At 41.8% G+C, this 17681-nt stretch overlaps 1 protein-coding gene across 8 annotated transcripts in view; it reads left to right on the top strand.

Annotated features, from left to right (window-relative positions):
* Positions 1–17681, top strand: part of CSNK1G3 (casein kinase 1 gamma 3) — a 448270-nt gene that overhangs the window by 45000 nt on the left and 385589 nt on the right. For all 8 annotated transcript variants that reach the window (XM_029619760.1, XM_029619702.1, XM_029619712.1 and 5 more), the window contains exon 2: positions 13169–13601. In XM_029619760.1, the coding sequence (XP_029475620.1) occupies positions 13424–13601 (178 nt within the window). In that variant the 5' untranslated portion in view covers positions 13169–13423. The remainder of the gene's footprint in view (positions 1–13168; positions 13602–17681) is intronic.

The raw sequence follows: 17681 nt of genomic DNA, 5'->3' as shown, positions 1-17681 counted from the left end.
GAAAAAGTTAAATAAGAACATTTTGGGTAAGACTCTTCATCCAGATAATACAACTGGAAAAATTTCTGTTCTTCCTCTAATTGTAGAATGCTAATCTGCATGTCTTCATCACAGCTACGTTAGTACACTATCAAAACATGGCATCGATATTGGCTTATCTTGCTGGCCGATTCCTGTTTTTGTTGCTGAGATTTTGGATATATTGGTTCTGGGGTTGCCAGTGTTCAACTGGCTTTGCTGAAAAGAGGCAGACTAGCTGGACCTTAAAATCAATGCAAGTGCTGCTAATTCTCTGGCTGTTGGCCTCCCTTAAGGCAGGATACTGTCCTCCCAAGATGCAGACACTCCTGAACACTCTAACTTTACTTCTCCCCTTAGTCAGCTTTCTTAATGATGGTAGGAATCGGGATGTAAGTGAGCCCAATATGCGTTAATAGGCATCACATAGGCACTTGTCCCTCATGCATGGCTTTTCCCATTTGAAAAGGGAACTTGTAGAGGAGGAGAGGGAAGTCACTACATGTCCTGGGAGTGCATGTTAGGATAAGAGACCCCGTCCCGTGTTCACTTAAATCTTGTTTGTGGTGCTGCTGCCATTAGGCAGAGCTCAGGTAAGTGGGGTGCAGGAAAATTCAGGTCAGAAAGCTGAGGGTTTGGAGGTTGCAGAAGATCCACCATTCTGGAAGGAGGGATTACCGTATTTTTCGCTCCATAAGACGCACTTTTTTTCCCCCAAAGGTGGGGGGAAAATGTATGTGCGTCTTATGGAGCGAATATAAAAAAAAAACCAAACAAAAATCTAACAAACACCCCCCCGACTCCCCCAAGACCTGCTGACTTAATTTCCTACAACCCCCCCCCCCCAAGACCTGACAAATTAATTTCCTGCAACCCCCCACCCTCCTGACCCCCCCAAGACCTGCCAAACGTCCCTGGTGGTCCAGCGGGGGTCCGGGAATGATCTCCTGGGCGTGGGCCGTCGGCTGCCAGTAAACAAAATGGCGCCGACGGCCCTATGCCCTCACTATGTCACTGAGACCGATCGCTGCTATTGGTCGGTCTCAGTGACATAGTGAGGGCTTAGGGCCGTCGGCGCCATTTTGTTTACTGGCAGCCGACGGCCCTATGCCCTCACTATGTCACTGAGACCGATCGCTGCTATTGGTCGGTCTCAGTGACATAGTGAGGGCATAGGGCCGTCGGCTGCCAGTAAACAAAATGGCGCCGACGGCCCTATGCCCTTACTATGTCACTGAGACCGACCAATAGCAGCGGTCGGTCTCAGTGACATAGTGAGGGCATAGGGCCGTCGGCGCCATTTTGTTTACTGGCAGCCGACGGCTCACTCCCAGGAGATCGTTGCCGGACCGCTCCTGGACCCCCGCTGGACCACCAGGGACGTTTGGCAGGTCTTGGGGGGGTCAGGAGGGTGGGGGGTTGCAGGAAATTAATTCGGCAGGTCTTGGGGGGGGTCAGGAGGGTGGGGGGGTTGCAGGAAATTAATTCGGCAGGTCTTGGGGGGGTCAGGGGGGTGGAGGTTGTTAATTTAAAGGGTTGGGATGGGGGGGGGGGGGGGGGTTTGGGGGTTCCCACAGAAAGAAAAATTTTCTGATCTGGGGAGTGGACCGAAATGGCCCTCCCCAGACCCGAAAACAAAATGGGGAGAAAAAAAAAAACTATGCACTCCCCTAATTTGCTCCATAAGACGCCCAGACGCAGAGCCGGTTTAGCACAATTTATTTTTTTTTAATTTTCCCCCTCTGAATCCTAAGTGCGTCTTATGGTCAGGTGCGTCTTATGGAGCGAAAAATACGGTAGTTTAATTTTATTTTTTTCAGTGAGAGTTGACTTTCTAGTTGGTTCCAAGTCAACTCTTTGAATATGCATTATCTAAAGACAAAAGATTTCTTATGTTTTAGTGATGTTTTCACTCTTGGAAAGCTCCATTTCTCAACATGTTAAGTAATGCATATCTGCTCCTTGTGACCTTGGGCAAGTCACTATACTCTCCATTGCCTCCAATGCAAACTTAGATTGTAAGCTCTCTGGGATAGGAAAATACTTACCTGAATGTAATCCGTTTTCAAGTGCTGAAAAAATATATATTGTCTTAGTATACAGACAGTTGAATCCAAAACCAATGGGTTATGCACATCAATCAGCAGATGGAAATGGAGCGAAGCTGAAATCAGTGTGTGTGTGTGTGTGTATATGTATATATATGTATATGTATATATATAATTTTGCCAGTATTCCCAGTCTCCAGCAGATGGTGGATGTGCCTCTCCCTACTGGGAATTGCTGTAAGTTTTTTTTAGAAGAAAAGAAGAAAATTTACTTTGCCCACCTTTTCTGTGGTGGTATAGTTGAAAGGCAAGCAGAGGGCAATGGTGAAGATTTCTGCCCTCTCCCACTGCAGCCAGAGACTGACCTTGTACTCAGCAGGGACAGGCTAAGATCAGGTAAAGGGTAATTTAAAAAAAAATAAAAAAGAGTTGGGTAGGGATTCCTCCCCCTCTCCTGGTCTCCATGCTCATCGCGTGATCAGACAGTCGTTTCTGCCTCTGGTGGAGTTTAGGGGACGAAGGCAGCCTGGCAGGTTGAGCAGTTCTTGTGACTAGGCCCTGCTCATCTGGTTTGCTGCTGCTTAGGCCATGGAGGCATTTTCGCATGGTTTTTGTGTGCCGCAGACTACCCTCTTCAGTCCTCGGATCGTGCTTGTGTGTGTCTGACTGTACAGCATGTTGAGCATTTGGTTGGGCATACAGCTAGGCGCCTAGTTACTTGCATAGGAGCGCCTACCAGGGCACCTAGTTATGCATACCACATGCCTTTTTACAAGCATGCACATGCTTCTTGAGGGAGCTCAGATTGGGCGCTTATATAGGCCCAGTAGTGTGTGCATTATCTGTAAGCGCCTAATTGTTTGGGTGCGCTATTGTCAGATGCCTGTTAAGGTATATTGGCAGACTAATGGCGCCCAAAGCAAAGAAATCTAAGCGCTTTGCCCTATGTCTTGCTTGTCATATTCGGGCATCTCAACTTGGCATTCCCTCGAATTTATATCTGTGCTGTTTGGAGGCTCAGAGAGAATTACCTCCAGATTTTACTAAGCCTGGTTGTTCTCAGCCTGATGCAGGAATGGAAAAAAGCTGCCAGAAGGGTCACCTGATTTTGGAGCTCCCCTAACTGGTACATCAACGGGGGAAGGTAGTTCAGTGAGCTTGGGTCAGTTGCTCCCTGGTTTTGGCTTGGATCCTTCTGCCTTTTCTTGGGTAGAATTTTTTTCAAGGACTGCACTCCTTCCTTCAGGCACAGTCCCCAGCCCCGGCCAATCTTAAGTCAGGATTGCAAGCAGTGAAATCTTGCACGCTTAGTGCTGCGGGTAAGCATAGGGGTATGCCTGGAGTCGGCCTTCCCGATAGAGACCCAGATGGCATGGATGATGAGACTGATCCTTACTCCGTGGAGGATGAGGAAATTCCTTTGGGATTTGGAGCAGTGTTGAGGTTATTTCATAGAGATGAGTTTACCAGCTCTGATTTCCCAGACATTGAAGATGCTGGGGGTATCTGGGGCTGAATCCATGTCTGAGCCAAAGAAAGATCCCATTTTGATTTATGCAGGGAAAGCCTCATGCTTCTTCCATATTCTGGGGTGCCTCATTCAAGAGCAATTAATTCTTGAAGGGCCTCCATAAGTTAATTTTAAAGGGGGGAGAGTCTTGGAAGGCCTGTACCCTGGATCTAGTTGCAAGAGAGCAATTCTATGTTCTGAAGATGAATGTGCTTGTTTGTGCTGTTACAAGTGGACAACTATTCTTGTAGAAGGGGGAGCAGCCTTGAAGTATTCACAGGATAAGAGAATTGAGACTATCCTTTAGGAGGCTTTTAAAGCAATGGCAATGAATTTGCAGATAGCTTCCTGTCGTTCCTTGGTGGCTCGATCTTGTTTATTGCTTTCTCAGGAGTTTGAATGTGTGTAAATTCCAGAGCAGTGATGGATCCAGCAGCTGCCTTTTTGGCAGTCAGAGGCTTCGATTTTAGTCCACAGTTGGCCAGAGGGGTGGCTTCGATAATAGTGACTAGACATCAGCTATGGTTTAGGAATTGGTAAGCTGATATAACCTTGAAGTCTAACCTTACGAAGTTGCCCTTTAAATGCTTGCTCCTATTTGTGAGTGAGCTGGACGAAATGGCCAATAAGTAGGGTGAGTTCCCGGTTCCTTGATTAGTAGAGGATAAGGAACAGGTGCTGCGATCTTTCAGCATGAGAGGTCGTACTAGGGGGTTCAGACATTTTCGACCCTACAGAGGAATGGCTTTTCAGAGGACTCGACCTTTGGGTAGATTTCAGTCCTTTTGTCCCAGGCAGGACAGACAGGGTGCAGATTCAGGTAGTGGAGCACCCTGAGCCTCCCAATGAAGGTGTGCTGACCCACCTCTGGGTTTAGGAGAGAGGTCACCTCTCTATTATTGGAGGTGGGTCAAGATCACGACAGACCAGTGGGTGCTGGAGGTGATAACTCTAGCGCATAGCCATCCTTTTTCAGACCAGAAAACTTCTTGCCATATGACTACAATATCTCCTGAGTGTTTGGTTGCATACTTTAAACAGAATTCAAGGTGGAGTTGAGTAATGGCTTCCTTCTTGTCATCCTACCAAACAGGCCAGATTTGTGGAATGCTTAGGATTTTGTCACATTCACACTTATTTTTTGTTAATTTTTTTTACGTTTTTATGCTGGGAGCAATTCCTGACAGCTGAAACATATACAAATAAGTAGTAATGTCGTGAGTGTTTTAGCAAAGACCCTTGTCCCTATGAAATAGCTCTCAGCAGTTGTAATGGACATAAGTCTCAAAGGTATAACGTGACATGGAGGACCAAGCAGCCATTATATAGAACAACCAATCAGAAATCTTCATATCGCCCATCACGCAACAAAACCGAAAATAAAATGGGAAAAATAAAAGCATTAGATAAAAACACTTCAGTCTCTTTTAGTTAAGCCACAAGGGCCAACAGTGTTAAATTTGAAAGTCAATGTTTGTCCTACTTCAACAAAAAAAGTATTGTGATTACCACCCCGATCATTCATAGGAGGCTTTTCCGATGCAGTAAATGTGAGAACCTCAAAATAATGATGGGTCAGTTTGCAGTATTTCCCTAAAGAAGCTTCTGATTTTTTTATATTTAATGCAACTGCAATGTTCGTTCATATAGAAACATAGAAATGACGGCAGAAGACCAAACGCAGACGGGTAGTAGCCGTCATTCTCGTGAGCCACCAACTCTTCATTCACGTCCTCTAGACTTTATGGATCCACAGTGTTTATCCCACGCCCCTTTGAAGTCCTTCACAGTTCTGGTCTTCACTTCCTCCGGAAGGGCATTTCAGGCATCCACCACCCTCTCTGTGAAGAAATACTTCCTGACATTGGTTCTGAGTCTTCTTCCCTGGAGCTTCAAATCGTGACCCCTGGTTCTGCTGATTTTTTTTTTTTTTTTTTTTTTGACGGGAAAAGGTTTGTCGTTGTCTTTCAGATACTTGAAAGGTTTTAATGATCCAAAGTCCATATCGTATCACCTCTGTTTCTCCTTTCCTCCAGGGTGTACATATTTAGATTCTTCAATCTCTCCTCATAAGTCATTCGAAAAAGACCATCCACCTTTATGGTCACCCTTCTCTGGACCGCCTCCATCTTGTCTCTGTCTCTTTGGAGATACGGGCTCCAGAACTGAACACAGTACTCCAGGTGTGAGGCCTCACCAAGGACCTGTAGAAGGGGATCATCACTTCCCTTTTCTTGCTCGATATTCCTCTCTCTATGCAGCCCAGCATTCTTCTGGCTTTAGCTATCGCCTTGTCATATTCCTCCCAGAACTGTGTATTCCATTCTGTAAGAACCATACACCTCTTTATTCTAAAGAAACTACTGCAGCAGTATGTAACTTTTGAGACCTTTAGTTAGAGAGAGACAAAGGGGACAGGGACCGGAACAAAGCACGAGGAAATAATTTGTTCCAGGGAGTAACATAGGTCTATACAATTGTAAAAACACCTTGTTACCCAATTTTTACAGCAGTGCGCATAACAATATATACCCTTCATACTAACCAATCAGAGCATATTCAGAGTGTTGATTTTAGATAAGTGCAGTACATTTGATTTGAGAATGTATTAGACCAATCAGCTAATGGGTCTGGGGTGTTGGCTCATTGCATTCCAGCATGTAGTCAGGGTCCTTTGCTTTCTTTGTCTAAAACTAGAATACAGGAATACAGCAGAAAGAGGTGTCTCAGAAAGACAGTGCATACATATACACCTGAGAGCACTGTGCAGTGGGAATGCCTTTGGTGGCTAATGCCCTGGAGAATAGGATCCCTGTCAACTGGTTCTTTAGTGGAAGTATCTGACACATCCAGTGACTTAACCATGCTAGAAATAAGGGCCACTGACTCCTCTTTCCAGAATAAGCAGACTATGGTGGTATTGATGTCCTCAGAGAAGAACTTGTGAGGACGTGCTTTTTCTGGTTTTTCTAAGGAGTGATTGGCTATCTAATAATCCTGTTTCATATTTATGTAAGTAGGTACTGTGGTCTGATCGTTTTTTTAAATTTCCGTTACTGCTGTGATTCAGGTATCTGCAAAGCTTGCTCTTTTACCTTTGAGACACATCTCTTACAGATTGAACTGGATCATTTACGTGTCTTGGCTTCCAGTGGTTAGCAGTTTATCATTTAGTAGTGTGGAATCTGCCGTTTCAGAATGGCAATCTTTCATGACTTCTGACCTGGATGATGTTGCCCCAATTAAAAAAAAAAAAAAAAATTGAGTAGTGAGTGCAATTCTTGCACTCCCTGATTTAGTAAAAAAATATTTTTCTTTTGAAACAAAAAGTAAGGCATTGTAAAAGGGCTTGGCGCAAGGAAAAGTCATATCAAAGGTTAGAATTATATAGGTCAGCTTCTTCGCTATACAGTTTACTGATAAAAGTAAGAGTATTTTTCTGTGTACTAACTTCTGCTCCATCTAGAACTAGGGACTTTTTATATAACTCTGTTCCTGATTGATCTTTTGTTTAAAAAAAATAAATGCTGGCCTTTCAGCTGGCTGTAGTAAATCTTGCCACTTTTTAAAATATTAAAATTCTAACCTCTCAATTCGATCAGAGGTTATTGAAGAATTTCTTCTTTTAATCCAGTCAAAATGTGATTCTTTTAATGAATTGTCTGTTGAAAGGGGTTATTCAGATCGTAGCTAATAAAGGTTTCTTATTGTCCTTTAAGTGCCTACTGAAATGCATCTTTCAAAAGTTTTAAAGGATGACTTGGGTGAATTCCTTTCTGCATTTAATTTCTTATTTAAGGAAGGTAAAATCTCACAAGTGCTAAAAATAGCTGTCGTGAATCCTTTATTGAAAAATCCTAAATTAGAACTTTCTGAGTATTCTAATTACAAGTCAATTTCTAATTTGCCTTTTCTTTCCAGAGTTTTAGAATATGCTATATTGCAACTCAAGCAATATTTAAAGGACCAGAATCTTTGCCTCCATTGTTTGCAAATCTCTCATACATATTCATTGTGGATATCCTGAAAACCTGGCCAGGTTGTGGCACACAAGGACTGAAGTTCACCATCACTACTTTAGACCATGGTATTCTTTTAGGGTACCTTAAGCAGATGGGTATGTCAGGAACTGTTTATGATTGGTTTTATTAATTTCTTGCAAATTGTTTCCAACAAGTGGTGATTCAAGGAATCAAATCCTCCTTATTTAGGTTACATTCATGGGTTGCCACAAGATTGTCTTATCTGCCTCTTTAATTTATACATGCTACCATTTTGCCAGTTATTTGCTAATTTGTATGGGGGCTATATGCTAATGATATACAATTGATTTCTATTAATTCCATGGTTGAGACTTTTAAGAAAAATCTTTCAATGTCTAACATCCATTGAGAAATGGTTGTTTGAAAACAAATTGATGTTGAGCGTAAATAAAATTGAGATACATTTTCCTTTTGAGATGATTTTATGAACTTCCCGCCATCTTTAAATTTTGATGGAGTGGATATTAAGATTTCAAGACAAGTGTATAACTTAGGAATTATGGGCTGAACCTTGTCCTTTAAACCACAAATTAGAAATTTTTGTTCCTGTTTTTTTAAACTTTGTTTGAGATCTGTCAAACCATATTTGAGTGAATGTGAATTGCAAACAATAGTGCAGGCCTTGGTAGTTTCTACCATAGATTACTGCAGTTTGTTGTATATTGGATTGTAGTGGCATGGTTAATTACGGGTGTAGCATTTATGAACGCATCACCCTTGTTTTGGAACGTTTGCATTGGTTGCCAGTAACTTGGAGAATCAAGTTTCAAAGTCATTTTATTTGTTTTTAAGAGTATATAAAAATGTGGTTTCAGGCATAATTCACATCAGGCACTATTTATTACTTAAAATATCATACTATGGGCCAACTTCAAAAAGAGTTGAGGGCTAGCTATCCTTACTAATGGTCTGTGAAAAAGGAACACTTTTAACAACTTTCTAAATCTTACATCAGAAGTTTCAGTTTTTAATTCACCAGGTAATTCCTTCCAGAAGCAAGGACCAGACACACACAAAAAAGCCTTTCTCTGGATTCAACAAGCCTTCCAGGAACATTTGGGAAGCAGATCTTAAATTTCTCGAGTTGATACATGTTTAAAATAGTTAAAATGTGCTGGAGCTAAGCCATGAATACTTTTGTATAGTAAGCAGATTTTTTTGAAGGAGATATGTTAGCAGTGGTATGTCTTTGTCTTTTTTTTTTTCTCGTCTTTGAAGCTTTTGACTATTTTCGATGTATTTATAGATTTTATTTAATTTATTGACAAGGGTTTTGATGATTTTATGCTTCTTCTGTTTTGACAATTTTAAACCATTTCTATCATTTTCTTGAATTTTTTTTATATTATTGAATAACTTATGTATGTTCCTTTCTAACCTGCCTAGTATTTTAGATAGGCGGGATATAGTGTACATTTTTTTTTTAATTTAGTCAAACAGCTTTTGACATTCTGGCAATATTTGAACTATTATCTTAACATACAGCAAAAAAGAAAAGAACTATTACAAGCAAACGTTCATTTTAAGACCTCCATTTGGGGACTGTTAATCTAAACACTAAATTCAAGAAATTCCTGCTTTTTATCTATTGTCCATGTATTATTACTCTTTCTTCCTTTAACACTTAGACTATGAGGAAATAATTGAGGGGATTTCTCTATTCTGCAAAAGCTTTTCCAACTGTTCTGGGTCAAAAAACAAATACTTTATAGTTCCTATTTTTATTAAGCATCTGCATGGGAATTGTAATTGAAATGTTGCTCCAATATTTACCACCCGCTGTCTCATTGTGAGAAATTTTTTTTCTTCTCATTTGTGAGCTTTTGGCTAATTCTCGAAATAATGCTAATTTCTGATGTAAAACATTTTCTCAGAAAACCTAAAAAACATTTCCATGGTCCATGTTTTATCATGCTCAAGAGCAAACACTACAATTAATGTTGCTTTTCCCACAATCTCATTTTGTGATTCCTGCAGAAATTGTCAAATTTTCCAAAGGGGCTTGTAAAGGAATATTCTGATTTTCTGCTTTAACAGGAATATAATTAGCTTTAGTTATTGGGGGTATAGTGTCATGAGATACTTTTAACACCACAGTATAAAACTCTCTAACCATCTCAATAGGAGTCTTTGTTACAGATTTTGGGAAATTTAAAATCCTCAAATTTAACCTCTTAAAATTATTTTCCAAAGCCTCCAATCTACACATTGACTTCCATACTCTTAATCAAAGCTAAGTCACACTTTTCCAATTTTTCACATTGTTTCTCAATCTTAACAATAGATTCTATATTACTTTTAACTTTAGCATCATGCTCCATAACTATAGGTTGTAATATTTTTACATCTTTTGAAATGCCCTCAATTTTCACAGCAAGGGAAATTTCAAGACTTTTTAAATTGCTGTTCATAGTGTTTCCAATGTTATCTGTCTTGGGATCTCAGGCAGGCTTGGAACAGTTTCTGACAGAACATTAACTACAAGATTAATATCTGCCATTAATGCCCGAGATCTTATGTCTGCAGACTCTCCCATCAAGGATGAACCCAAAGGGACACCACTAGTTTGTCCCAGGTTCACTTATTTATTTATTTATTTAAGTTTTTTATATACCGGCATTCAAGACAGCAGTCACATCATGCTGGTTCACATAAAACGGGGGTGCATAATAAACTTTAAACTGGAACTATGGTGCAGAAAAAAGCAGTTACATGTAACAGGGTGTATAGAATTGGGCGAAGAAGGAAAGAAAGGAGAGATTAATAATGGCTAACGATCGTTACAGGTAGTTAACGTTGAAGTAGTTGATGTTTAGGTATTGATGTTGAATTAATTCAGTCTTGAATGCAGTCTGAATCCAAAATTGGTGGAATACGAACTTTGGGTCTTAGGGAGATGGAATTCCCTGAAGTAGAGGGTAAGGGTATTCCTCTATTCCATTAACCCCTGTTGGTGTGCTGGTCTCATTGGGTTGCAAAAAACCAACTATGGCCTGCTGGGACATCAAAAGAGGAGGTGCTATGGGAATTGATGGGTATACTTTCACAGTTCCTTTTCTCTTCTTCCCCATAGACCGGTTTTGCAAAAGTAAAAAGAGAAGTGAGATGGTCACTTACGTCTGGGGAGTGGAGAGCCCGTTGCTCCGAACCAGCTGTTATTTCGGGGCAAAGCCGCAAGCGACGCTGTGGCTGTGTGCCACAGCAAGGCCGATTTTACGGCCTTCCTGACTCACGGTGATGACGTCGGGATCTGGCCACTCCCCAGTTGCTTGCTCCATCAGAGGTCCGCCCAGCTAAACACTCCCGGTAGGCACCAGGTTTCTCCTCTCTCAGTCCCATAGTGTAAATTTTTAAACTATCTCCCCTTTTTCCTTTGAATCCTCTGGAAAGGCCCCCAGACCATGAAGCTTCCCTAGAGGTGTATGGGTGCTCGAATACCCTATAGGGAGAAGTTCTGAGCCTTCTCTTGGCTGCCACCGATAGGGGGTAAAAGGTCTCTGTTGGGGATTCAGTTGATCCTGGTTCTGAGGCTCTGTTCGTGGCCATGTATGCTTTATGCATGGCCATAAAAGTTTGTAGAAAGTTTCATGTCGAGGGATCTCTTTGAGGGGGAATTTCTCCCCCCCTCCCACCCCACCGGAGGTCCCCCACTTGGGGCTACCACCCAGCATGGCTTCAAAGGGAGGAGAGTTGACCCTCTCCCAAATGACCAGGGCTGCCTTGCTTCAATAGTTGCTGTCCTGGTTTTATCAGGGAATCTGTTTTCAGTTGCTCTTCCCTTTGCTGAGGAGCTGAGCTTCCATTGCTTTCTTGCATCATTCTATTTGGCTCCCCTTCAGAGACCAGGGAAAAGGAGCCTGCAATACCTGGGAATGCTTGGCCCCACACATTGCACACTTCCATCCTCTATGCATAGCTGTAAAACCAGAGGGAGCCCACAGAAAAGGAAGTAAATACTATAATGATTTTCGCTACTGTCCTTTCTCAGCAGTGCTGAGCAACTGAGTGCTTTCAGTTCTCAGCTTCATCACTGAAACAATGTTCCCAGTGATAGGTTTCCCTCCCCTGAGCAACAAATGGTACATCCGCTATTCTCCCCCTCTGGAAAACCTCTGCTCGACTTTCTCTCATGTGTACTCTTTAAGCTAACTAGGATGGTTTAAGAGTCTCCACCAAGCAAAGAAAGGAATGATAGGGGAGGAAAAAGGAAGAGAGAGCGAGCACTTCTGCTGGCCCTGTTTTGTTTTTTTGTTCTTTTAGTTTAAGGGCTGCAAGGTTACTGAAAGATTCAGGAACTGAATTGTCAGGGGCACCACTGAGCCCTAGGGATAACCACCCAGAGTCCATGTAGAAAAGGCTCTGGGAGGAACACACCCACTGGGAAAATCAATCCCTAGATGTGGTTGTCCCAGGAGCTACAAAGACTCAACCAGGCTGGGGTTGCTCTCAGGCTCTGGGAGTTATCTATCATCCTTGCATGTCTGCAGTTGCTGGAGACAGACTACAGGGATTGGACCAGCACCATACTTCACTTATACCCCAGAATGAAGCCATAAAAGAGGTGTGTCTTCTCTGTCAGCTGTGGAGGAGGGAAATCCTATACATGACTGGCCTAGCAGGAAGAAAAGGAATTTGATTTTAAAAAGTATGCACATAAGTTAATCTGCACAAATTACGCTCTCTGAAGAGGAAGTATAACTGTGTGCCTACTGAGTCAATTACTTCTAACGTTTTCAAATCAAATTTGTGTGCATAAACTCACTTTGAAAATGTTGCTTAAAATCTATGTATACAAGTTAGATGCAGACTTTAGCCCAACCCACAAAGTTATTAAACTACCCTTCCTGTGCCTGTGCTTCAGGACATATATTTTTTTTTAATGTTAAGTTGTCTTAATTCAGGTTTTATTGAAATATTTGCTAAAGAAAGTACATAGCTTTAATGTAGTTTTGATTAAAAAAAAAAAAAAATCCAAAACAAAAACTAAAAGTACTTGTATTTTCCTTTTATTGTTGTTTTTTAACATTATTCCATCTTTTTTAATAATGTTGTACAAGCTGATTACAAATTGCCCATAGCATTGAAATAAATATGAAGAATATTACAATCTACATAAAACAAAACAAAATACCAAATAAAATTCTGCTGAAGAAAATCCTTAACAGGTGTGCACCTTACTGAAATGTACCAGCACATCTTGCTGTTTTACACTGCGTAGTCATAATACGAAGCAATTAATAAAGGTTGGGAGATGGAATAGAACTTTTTGGTGTTTAAACCCCCCCCCCCCAAACATTTTTATGTGACAGCGTTGCGTGTGTTTGAATAGCTTATAGGATATTTGGTAGAAATGAACTGTGTATGCATTCGGTTTGGGGTAGGATGGTTATACATTCCAGACAAATCTGTGTTTCTGTTCTAGCATGTCTTAGTTGAATAGATTGAATGGTGAATCTTTTTATATACTGTGTATAGACTTTAAATGCATGACAAATCCTGTACATCAATGTCTTGTATTTCTGACTATATATTTTTTTTCTTCTTGTAAGGTATTACAGCTTCTCCATTGATACCATAAAGCCTTGCTGGGAAAGAGATCCACTGAAGAAATAGTTTGCTGCAAGAAGACCAAGGAAAAAAATTTTGCGAATGGGATGAATACGCGGCTGTTCTACACGCATTTGCTCTCTGAATAACATTTATCCATCTGGCGAACTTACCTAGTTATGTTTCCACTTTTACAACACCCAATTTGAGTTTGCTTGTTTGTAAAATAATTCAAAGTGGAGTACCGCAAACTTGATATGGATAGTAAAAAGAAAGACAAGGAGAAATTTGATGATAGAATGGCACGACCTAGTAGTAGATCAAGTCATAACACACGTGGGACTGGCTCATCGAACTCTGGTGTTTTAATGGTTGGACCTAACTTTAGAGTTGGCAAAAAAATTGGATGTGGTAATTTTGGTGAACTCAGATTAGGTAAGATTTATAACATTTTTTTTTCTTGCTTGGTATACATAAACATTTTTCCCTATATCCTGAATATTAAACTAGCCACAGTTGCAGTTGTTTTGCCTGGGTTAAATTTCCAGGGCACTGATAACATCTTTCCCAGCGTTCTTGACAAGACAGATGGCTGCACAGAGGGGGGACTCCTTTTGTTCCTGAGCAGCTCACTCTGCTCCTTAATTTATGATCATGGGTTAGTGTATTAAGGAAGGGCCTTCTGTTATCTCAAAGGCAGTGAGCTTGACTAACCAAGACCACCTCCAATCCAGCTAACTTTATGCAGCACAAATGTCTCGTTAAAGGGGATACATTTTTAAATGGGTATATTTACTTGGCTAAAACCAGACTTCGCTGGGTAAATCTTATGAATATTGCCCTCTTATAGTGAACTTTGTGAATATCAGTATTGGGACATTTTCTGTTGAGGATAGAACTTGAAGCCACAGGCCTACTTTTCACATGTTGAGAAAAATGTTTACAGTGAAATCAAACATTTTCCTCAAAAAAAAAAAAAATAGATGGGTCAAAGAAGAGGAAAATATTCAGCCCAATTGCCTGCTGGCAACAGTCACAACAAGAAAAACCTGCCTATAGGCTGAGCAGGAACGTTGAAAATTAGGATTTTTTGGTTAGAGAAAATTATCTTTAGTAAAGGAACCAAAGCACAGGAAGTGCCATTGGGGGAAGATCTGACCATTCTGCGTTGTGTAGTTGCATGACCTATATATATGACCAGTGCTTCAAACATGTATTTGCCTATTTGCATGGGGCAAATGCATTTTCTTGGCTAGTGGGCCCGGGAGCAAGAAGAAATGGCTGAAGCTGGACCTGGATGCAGGATCCAGGAATGGGAGGAGGCAGGAGTAGCATAAGTTCATAATGCCCTCCTTGTATATATACATCCCTACTATATCGCTTGTTAATTTGTACAGCTTACCCTTGTTTTCTTCACCCCACCTTTCCCTTATACCCATTTCCCCTATCAGTTCATTGTAAAGCCCAGTTGGCTACTTTTATGTTATATGGAAACCGATATGATGTTCCCCGAACGAATGTCGGTATACAAAAATTGCAAATAAATAAATAAATAAATAAAGTTGTGAATGGGGCCCTTGGGCTTGGATGGGAAAAGAAGGGACATCCTTGCTCCAGATTGGAGTCCCAGCTGGAGGGGAGGGGATTGAAGGAGAAGACACCGGCATGGCTGAAGGAGAGGGGGAAAAGGGCACAGAAGGAGGTTTGAAGTAGTGGAGGAGGAAAGAGGACTGCGCATAGAGGAAAGGTGCAATTGCAAGAGAAATAAATGCACTCGTCATATACTTCTGCTGCTGCCCCCCCCCCCCTCCAAAAAACAAATTATTGGGGTAGGAGTGAAGGCAGAAGGCATGAGTATGTTGTGCATGCATTTCAGCCCTGCTGAGTAAGTCCTGGAGGAATTTTAGAATCTCTATGTATGACTATGTTGAACTATTTGTTCTTGATAAATATAGATTTATCCAGTGGGTTATGCTTCCCTGCCAGTAGATGGAGACAGAACGTCACAGTATATATACTCCTGCAGTGACCCCAGCCTGCCAGTATTCTCCGTCTCCAGCAGATGGTGGATGTGCATCTCCATATGGGGATTGCTTCAGATTTTAGAAGGATTTAAAATGGAAAGAGAAAAGCCCTGCTTTCCTGTGGTGATATCAATTGAGAACTCCTGAGGTGATTTCTGAGGTCCTTTAGATGTGTTCCTTGGTCCGGTAACTGGGTTTTCTGGCATGGACGTAGCTGATTGTATAGCTTAAAGGCAGGATGTGCAGGAGGCCGAGAGCAGCCAGAGACTGTTGCTGTACCTTCCCCCTGCAGCCAGAGACTGTTGCTGTACTCAGTCGGTAAGGGCTGAGCTTGGGTAAATTACAAACTTTTTTTTTTTTTTTTTTTAAAAGACACAGATAGCATAGAGGGGGTTTGCAAGACTTCCTCCTGTCTCCTTGCTCGGTGCGCCTTTCTGCCGTTGGTTCCCACTTCTGTAGGGGTTAGGGGAACTGGGTAGCCTGGTGGGTTGAGCGACCCTGATGGGCTAGGCCCTGCAGTTAGGCTTTTTGCCTGCGTGCTGCGTGGTAGGTTGCGGCTGTGTTTTTGCATGCTGCTGTGCGTGCCATCCTTTTCAGTACAGACTGAAGCAAAGAATTTGTTTAGTCTTTCCTCAATGGCCTGATCTTCCCTAAGTGTCCCTTTAACCTCTTGATTATCTAACAGTTCGACTCCCTTGCAGGCTTTCTGCTTTGGATATATTTAAAAAAGGTCTTATGAGTTTTTGCCTCTACGGCCAACTTATTTTCAAATTCTTTTAGCTTGTCTTATCAATTTCTTACATTTAACTTGCTAAGAAACTCATTTGCTTCCCCTGGGAGTTGGGTTCTCCGTGTATTAGCTATATATTGGACTGAGGGACTCTGCCTTTGGGGCAAGGTGATAACGGCAGCTGCACATGCTGCTTAGAGCATGTTTAAAAACTCTAGAATCTGAGATCAAAATTTAGAGCTAGGCTCCATCTGATGATGTCACCCATGTGAGGTTCTTATGACCTGAATTGGCCACTGTTGGAAACAGGATGCTGGGCTTGATGGACCCTTGGTCTGACCCAGTATGTCATGTTCTCTGAGAAGACCTGTCAGAGGTAAACAACTCTGCTTTATTCAATATAAAGATTCTGCAATTATTATCCTTGTTTGAAAAAGCATGCAAATCCTTCCTTCATTCAGTAACTTGTGACACCTCTCTGAGCAGCAGTAACCTTTAAGTGTTGCTCAGTTTCTCACACTGCCCTTGGCTCATTCTTCCATACATAGTCCTGGGGGAATTCTGCACACAAAAACTTAAAATTCTGCATAATTTATATTGGTTAAAATAACACAATATACATCAGAGTTTGAGTAAATTTGAAAATGTAATGCAGAAAGGTTATTTCTCAAAGCAAAATTCCTCTAGATGTACACTATGTCCCATCTCTCTCTCTACTTCCCTGGCCAGATCTTTCACTTTGCTCTCTTAAGCCCCAATTCCTCTCTTCTCTATCTCTCCCCTCCCCCTCCAGGCTCAGCTCCTTCTTCCATTATATTTCCACCCCCACAGTTTGACCTCCCCTAACACAGGCTTCATCTAGCCCTCTCATATACACAATCTCTCTTGCACCCACACTCTCACACAGGCTCTGTCCCTCTCCTTCCACCCGACACCTATGTCCTTCTCTCACACACAGACATCCTTGCACAAACTCCCTCTATTGCTCTCATAGCTGCATACACCCTCCTCACACAAGCTCCTTCTCTGGCACACACACACTCAAGACTATCTCTTCCTCGCACCCTCATACAAACTACTACTCATTTACACACACACATCCACCTGCACACAGGCTCCCTTACTCACACATACAGGATCCCATTCTCTCACTCACACTCTCCTCACATATACATTCCCTCATACTGGCTCCCTCACACTCACACAGCAACTCACAGCACACTTCCTATGTCACACAGTCTCATGAGCTCATCTTTCTTGTTTCTCACTGTAGGCCTTTGCTGCTGTGTCTTCTGAACTTCACTGTGAGCGGAATGGGCTCCATTCGCGGCCCAGCAGATCTCTCTTGACTTCAGCCATGAGTGGGATGGGCTCCACTCATGGCCCACTGGGCATTTCTGTGCTAAAAAATAAAATTCTGTGCAAAATCTGTGCTGCAGTAGCACAGAATTCTCCCCAAGAGCACATACAGAATTGGTTCAACTCTATGATATTTGTGGGATTTCATTGTATCAATAGCTCACTTCAAGTCTTGCTGCAACATTTCAATAGGGCTTAAATTGTGTCTGACTTGGCAACCCAAAACACAAAATCTTTTTCAGCCATTGTGTAGTAGATTTACTTGAATGTCTAGGATCATTGACTTGCTGCATGACCTACTTTAGGCTCATCTTCAGCTCATGGATGTATGTCCTGACATTCTCCTCTAGAATTTGTTTCCATCAATGATGGCAAGCCATCTAGATCCTGATGCATCAAAGC

The sequence above is a fragment of the Rhinatrema bivittatum genome, chromosome 1 (assembly GCF_901001135.1).
Source record: "Rhinatrema bivittatum chromosome 1, aRhiBiv1.1, whole genome shotgun sequence".
In the NCBI taxonomy this organism is placed as follows: Eukaryota; Metazoa; Chordata; class Amphibia; order Gymnophiona; family Rhinatrematidae; genus Rhinatrema; species Rhinatrema bivittatum.
The sequence above is the reverse complement of the archived record's forward strand: the minus strand, read 5'-3'. Positions and strand labels throughout refer to the sequence as shown.